This window comes from Acanthochromis polyacanthus, chromosome 17 (genome assembly GCF_021347895.1).
Source record: "Acanthochromis polyacanthus isolate Apoly-LR-REF ecotype Palm Island chromosome 17, KAUST_Apoly_ChrSc, whole genome shotgun sequence".
NCBI lineage: Eukaryota > Metazoa > Chordata > Actinopteri > Pomacentridae > Acanthochromis > Acanthochromis polyacanthus.
Window position 1 is genome coordinate 14330541 of NC_067129.1, and position 6383 is coordinate 14336923.

The window sequence follows — 6383 nt, forward strand, 5'->3', positions numbered from 1 at the left end:
TGCTGCTGTCAGCCGCAAAAAGATACAAAATGACCACCAAGACACAGAATGACTACAAAGAGAATCATCCACAATAATAGTTATCATTACTGTGTAATTTATATCTCGGTTTTTATCATAATATGTAATATCAATTAACATGAAACCCAGCAATAGCTGTCTGCGTTTATTGTTGAAATAATTAATGATATATTTTATTCCTAATCCATTATAACCTCTTGCAGAACACCTTTGATCCGACTGATAAAAAAGTAATTTAAAACCATTAAAAAGGGGAAAAGAGTAAGAATTATTCTTTTCTTACTCTGAGTGGTAACTGCATATTTTACAGCCTGTATCCAAACGTCCTTTTGCTCTAAAACACTGAATGACTGTTGGTAGGATTCAATGTCAGAAAAACACTGATATATATGATACTAATAATTTAAATTCATTTCTTTATTTCAGCCCATTGTGTCTACCAGAGAACAAATATTAAAATTGTACACAAAGAAAAGAAGAGACTGAGGGTTGTCCCTCTGGCCATCAGACTGTACAACTCATCATGAGTGGTCAGAGGGGGTCTCAGTCACTCCTTGTAGTTTAAGTGCAGCTGCCTTCAAGTCAACACTCAGGGGAAAAACATCCTTTGTAAATGCTGCGTTGCCGACGTCATTGGTGTGCGACAGGCCTCTGCGTATAGTAAAGTGCAGTTCTGCAGTCGGATGCTGGAGATGGTGAGTCGCTGCTGAGGGCCGAGCTATCGAAGTCTTTGAACAATAACTTACTGACTTGATTGCCGCTGTTAAAGTCTTTCAGCTCGTTTTCCCCCCTGAGCGACAGAGTGTGTTAGAAAACGTCTCCGACCGACGGCCATTGTTAGCTTAAAAGATATCGAGCTAATGTTGACGAGCGGGTTCAGGCCCAGCCAGGAGTTCACTACATTGTTTTTGTCTGCGACGCCACTTAGGCAGCTGAAAGAGCAGATGTAATTAGTGACACTCGCTGCTCACACACTACAGCACCAAGACCCTCACATTCAAACCCATTTCTTTAGAATTGTTGGCAGTTTTCCGCAGCACACCAGTCGTCAGCTTAGCGTATAAACGTTAGCTAACTGGTTTACAGCTAGCTAACTGCATTTAAATAATGACTTCCAGGAGGACAGGCTATGCTGGTAGCATGGATTCCTCTCCGTCAAATAGTGGCAGCGGTTCAGTCCACACTGGAAACCGTAAACAAAGTATAATAAACATTCCCGACAGGACCGGTGCAGAGTCCTGTTCGATCGCAAAGCAGACAAGGGAGGATACGGAGCCTCGCAAGGAAGCATGACCGTCACGTCTCTGAAATCACGGCTCGCTCCGACCATCCAGACTGCCATGTCCGCTGCAGTGGACACGCTGCTCGGCGAAGTGGTGCTTGTTCTCAATGAGACCCAGCAGGAGCTTTTGCACAAGGAGCAGGAGAATGAAAGACTCAAAGTGCGTCTGGAGGTGTCAGAGAGGGAGCTGAAGACTCTGCAGGAGTGTCTGTGTAGCGCTCAGAAGCTCATAGATCAGCTGCAGATCTCATACACTGGACCTCAGAGTATCAGCCAGTCAGTTTTTGCCCCTTCACTGTCCTCAATGGCTTCGATGACCTCAGGCTTGGAGCGAGACCACCAGAACGCCAGAAATGTGAACGGAGCAGGTGTAGACTTAGGTCTTGGTGGTTCTGTGGAGGATTCGCTTCACGGGTTTGAACCAAGAGACGACTACAAAATGTGCCAGCTTTCAATCCAGCCAGATGGTTCTGTGACGAACCACGCTATGGACTTTGCATCCAACACGTCTCATATGTGCTCTGATTCCAGCAGACCAGGTAAATATCCATTGTGTGTATAGTCTGTGTTTCTTTTTGTAAAAGCTTACAATTCACTGAATAGATTGACATGCTGTACTGTATGCTTCTATGTTAACTATCTCTTATATGTTTCATTTGTCTTTAGATGACAGGCAGTCTCAAGGACCAGGTGGAGTGTCCAGATTTGAGATCAAAGAGGAGCAGGGACCAGCATCAGGCTCCGGGCAGCAAAACAGGAAGGATTCTGGGTTGCGTAATGACAACAGAGGTGATGATGGAGACCTAGGCTTCAGTCAAGTTGGAGGGGAGGGAGGCTCCCAACGTTCCTTTACTCACCCACTGCGTCATCAAAGACCCAATGCTTTGCAGCAGAGTGGACTCGATGGACAGAAATCGCTGGCAAGGACTCCTGGAGCTGGGAGAGGAGACAGTGTTTCACCAGGCAGAGCAGAGGACTCGGCAGGACCTTCGGCCTCTGACACAGCAGTGGAGCCCTCTGGAGATCGTCCTCACCACTGCTTGGAGTGCGGAAAGACCTTCCGTCTGATCTCCAGCCTGAAGAAGCACATCCGCATCCACACTGGAGAGAAGCCGTACCCGTGCGGAGTCTGTGGCCGTCGCTTCCGCGAGTCCGGTGCGCTTAAAACTCACCTGCGTATACACACAGGCGAGAAGCCGTACTCTTGCTCCGAGTGTGGAAACTGCTTCCGCCACTTGGACGGTTTGCGCAAACACCGGCGCACGCACACTGGAGAGAAACCCTACGTGTGTGCCATCTGTGGGAAGCGACTGAGCCGCCTGCAGCACCTCAAACACCACCAGCTCATCCACACCGGAGAGAGACCGTGCTGCTGCCCCTTCTGCAACCGCAGCTTCAAAGAGCCCGCGGCGCTGCGGAAGCACATCCGTACGCACCGGGAGGAGGGCGGCCACATGGGGATCGGCGCCAGTGATGACACGGACCCAGACGCCATGGATGACATTAATAACCTCCATCCTGCAGCTCCGTCTCCTCAGATGAGGTTCGGGGAGTGGGGGGCTGAGGAGGATGACAGCTCAGTTGTGGACTGCGTGTAGAGGATGATTAAGGAAGTGTTGACTGCTGGTGTTTTTTTTTTACCACAAAACATACTCGGGGTGAAAAACATGGAACCAGGTGTTTGTGTAGTTTGTCAACATGATGGGTGATTGTCCCATGCTGTTAGAATGAAGAACCAGGCTACATATAACACTAGCCATGGAGCTTTAGTTTTTATCTGGCATTGTCATCTTTTACACTCTTAGCTGTAAAAAGACTTTTTTTTTTTTTAAATATCCACTGTACATTCTTCAGCAACGGGTATTTCCTAGCTGAGAAGTTCAAGCAGCAGCAGTAGTGTAGAGTTTCTTCTTGGCATGCTTAGGTGCTGGTTTGCCACCTTTCTGGTAATAATTTAGGAAACTATTGGCGGAAGTAGTTAGAAAATTTCTCGAACATACCGTCAAACATCAGCTGTGTCACAGCTTGTTTACACTTTGATTTTAGTCAGGACAAAACTGTTATGATTTTGGTCGTGAATTTTAAAAAGCTGACAGGGAACAGAAATAGCGGCTCATGCTTCATGTAGGTGACAAATTTTATACAATGTGTAAATGGGTGTATTTGACCAAATCGATGTTGATAAGGTGATCATATTTAGGTATAAACTAGGGATGAATGATATATAATATTTGGTGATATTTTTCAGCTAATTTTGGCTGATAGATGCACATATTTTTTCCAACTAATGTCAGAGAACATCAGCACCCTCCTGTAGGGGAACCTATTATTATGCTTATTATGATAGCCTACTGGCATGTGCAGACATAGAATTTAAATGTTTTTCCCTTTGTTCACCAGACAAAGTAAGAACATTACTTTAGCTTACACATAAAACTTGCCATGCGTTTATTATGTAACCTTTTAAAACAAACTGTACATTTTTAGCTGGACAGATGTGATCTGTCGGTGAGTGTTCACCGTGGGCCTGAGCTGATATTTCATTTTAGAGCCTTTATTGGCTGGTATCATCATGCATCCCTAATGTATGCCGTTGGTGCTCTGACTGACACAAAAATTTCCAACCACATCTGTGAAACTGAACAAGACTATATTGTAGGCATTCTCCTTTTTCTCTCATACATTTTTAGACCTACCCTGGTGAAAATATAGTTTTTCAGCTCATTTACACGCCTGTGCGGTGCATGTAATAAGAAATCAAAGCCATGTGTGAGAATTTCAACCTTAACCCTGCAGTGTACAGATAACAACCTTCAAAACACAGATTCAAACTTCTGATCTTTAGAAGTTTAATCAGTGAGCAGAGAGGGGCTTTAGAAAAATGCATCACTTTCTCTTTACTTTCATGCATCTTTTAAGATGAGGAAACTAAAATGTGTGAGCTCTGGTGATTTCAGAGATGACTTCTGTCTCCTATCATGGCATCAATATTTTAATCTTCCACATCTGCTCACTATGCTTCACTATGTATTCATGCAGACTGAGCATTACAGCGGTCAGTTCGTCTTGGTCTCATCCTGAGCCAGTATGGAGGTGATGCAGCGCTGATAATTAACCGGTTTCTCTCAGTGATCGGGTCCTCTGTGGGTGTGTGCATCACCTTTGAAGCATTTGAAGGATATTTTAAAATCTAATGTGTTATAGTTTTAGTTACATTTACACTGTAGTTTTTTTTTTTTAAATCTCCATGAAGCATGAGCCCGTCCCTTTCTGCTCTGCATTATCTCCTCTTTCCACTCTGCGGAGCCCTCATCAGTCTGTGTGACTGATGACCGTAACGTTATCGAGCTGCAGCTATCTGAGTCGAGGATATCCTGGTGTTAAGATATCAGTACGTGCATTTCTTTGTTTAACCAAAACATGGAGGCTTATTTGAAAACACAGTCAGCTGCCATCATCAGCATGTGCCCAGATCAAGAGCTTAAACAATTGTTTTGTTGTTTCTCCAAGTCTGATTAACATCTCTCTTGGACCATATCTTGGCATTCCGTTTTTTTTCCCCAAGCTGCTACTGTATGTCTAGAAAGCCTTTCCCTTTCTGGACTTGTATTATTGTTACCAGCCAGTTACTAGCATACAGACTCTGGTGCTTGCATGTGCATATCTGTCCCTCCTCTGGCAGCAGTGCCGGGGGATGTTTCTGTATATAAGAATGTAGTTTTAGTTATTTGGCTCAATAAGGGTTGACATTTGTGGAAAAGTTCCTGTGCAACAATGACTTTTTAAAAGAAAAACGTGCTTGGAAAACATCAGTATGCTAACGTACAGTGTAAATATACGTAACGTAATTACAACTCTTGCTGATGCTCTGACGTGCGACGCCGCTGATGCATCAGGTTTAACAGCCGAGCATTACTCCTGAGCTTAGCTGTCTGTGTCATTTGACATGTAATACTACTATAATGGTCTCCATGTAACTATGCTCTGTACATTTATAAGTGTGAGTCATTTTAAAAGACACAAAAGGTGGTAGATATCTGTCGCTGTGCATATCCACGATAATTCATTTCGTCAGGTTAGTCTTTGCCCCGGATAATCATATTTATTGTTTTTTGTACTTCAAACATGGGGGGCCTTTGCATGTGGGTTTAAACAGAAACGGCATTAGTCCTTAAGACGTCAGTGTTTAATGTGGGATGAATTACTTTTTATGCTTCCGTGTTCAAAATATATGCGGCCGCGTCACACTCACCTGTTACCCACTGTAAATGTTACTATATTAAAGGGCCACGTTTATACTTCTTTTCCTTCTGTCTTTATTTGATATAGAAAATTAATCTAAATCTAAGAAGGTTTACTCATTTTTGCTCAGTGTGGGCTCATTTTTCTCTGCAATACAAAGCCCTGCGCCTCTGTGGAAACAGCACAACCATTATTAGAAGTAGAGAGAACTGAAGAATGTTTTCTGTGCAGTTATGAAGATATAAATCATCAAAACTGACACATTTCAGTTCAGTTTCTTTGACTTTCAACATATACAACCTTTTTTTAAATGCCAGATGTTACCAGTGCTGGAAAAGAGAGTGATTCTTCATACTCTAGATATTCACAGTTTACATTTTCAGTTTATTTTAAGGCTTATTTCCTGTGCTATGTGTAAACACAGCCTGCAGTTCAGCTGAAAGGTCCATGAAGTTTCATGACATGACTGCAGTTTGCTGCTGAGTCACTAATGGCTTCATGGTTGCACCACGGACTGCAATTTATTTTGTGTTTTTACAGTAACTGGTTAAAAAAAAAAGTGGAATTTTAAATGATGGTTTAAAAGAATGTGATTTTTGATGAAATATCTAGGGCGGGCCCGAATAGCGGTTTCTGTGCTCCAGATGTTCGGCCCCGATTAATGACGAATATTCGAATATTCGAATCTCAAAATAAATATTCGAATACCACCATCATGACTGAATATTCGGATATTCTGATATTTGGGTCCAGCCCTAGAAATATCCCAATTTTAAGCTTAGATTTGAATCGTTTCCCCAACAACTTGACATGTCACACATGACTAGTTCTATCGGAA

General features: G+C 43.1%; 1 protein-coding gene across 1 annotated transcript; it reads left to right on the top strand.

The window, feature by feature from the left end:
• Window positions 1-461: 461 nt before the first annotated feature.
• Window positions 462-5601, top strand: si:ch1073-224n8.1 (zinc finger protein 16). Its single transcript, XM_022210871.2, has 2 exons — window positions 462-1842; window positions 1970-5601. Exons 1-2 carry the CDS (start codon window positions 1311-1313, stop codon window positions 2899-2901), a joined length of 1464 nt encoding a protein of 487 aa, XP_022066563.2. The 5' UTR covers window positions 462-1310; the 3' UTR covers window positions 2902-5601.
• The last annotated feature ends 782 nt before the right edge of the window (window positions 5602-6383 follow it).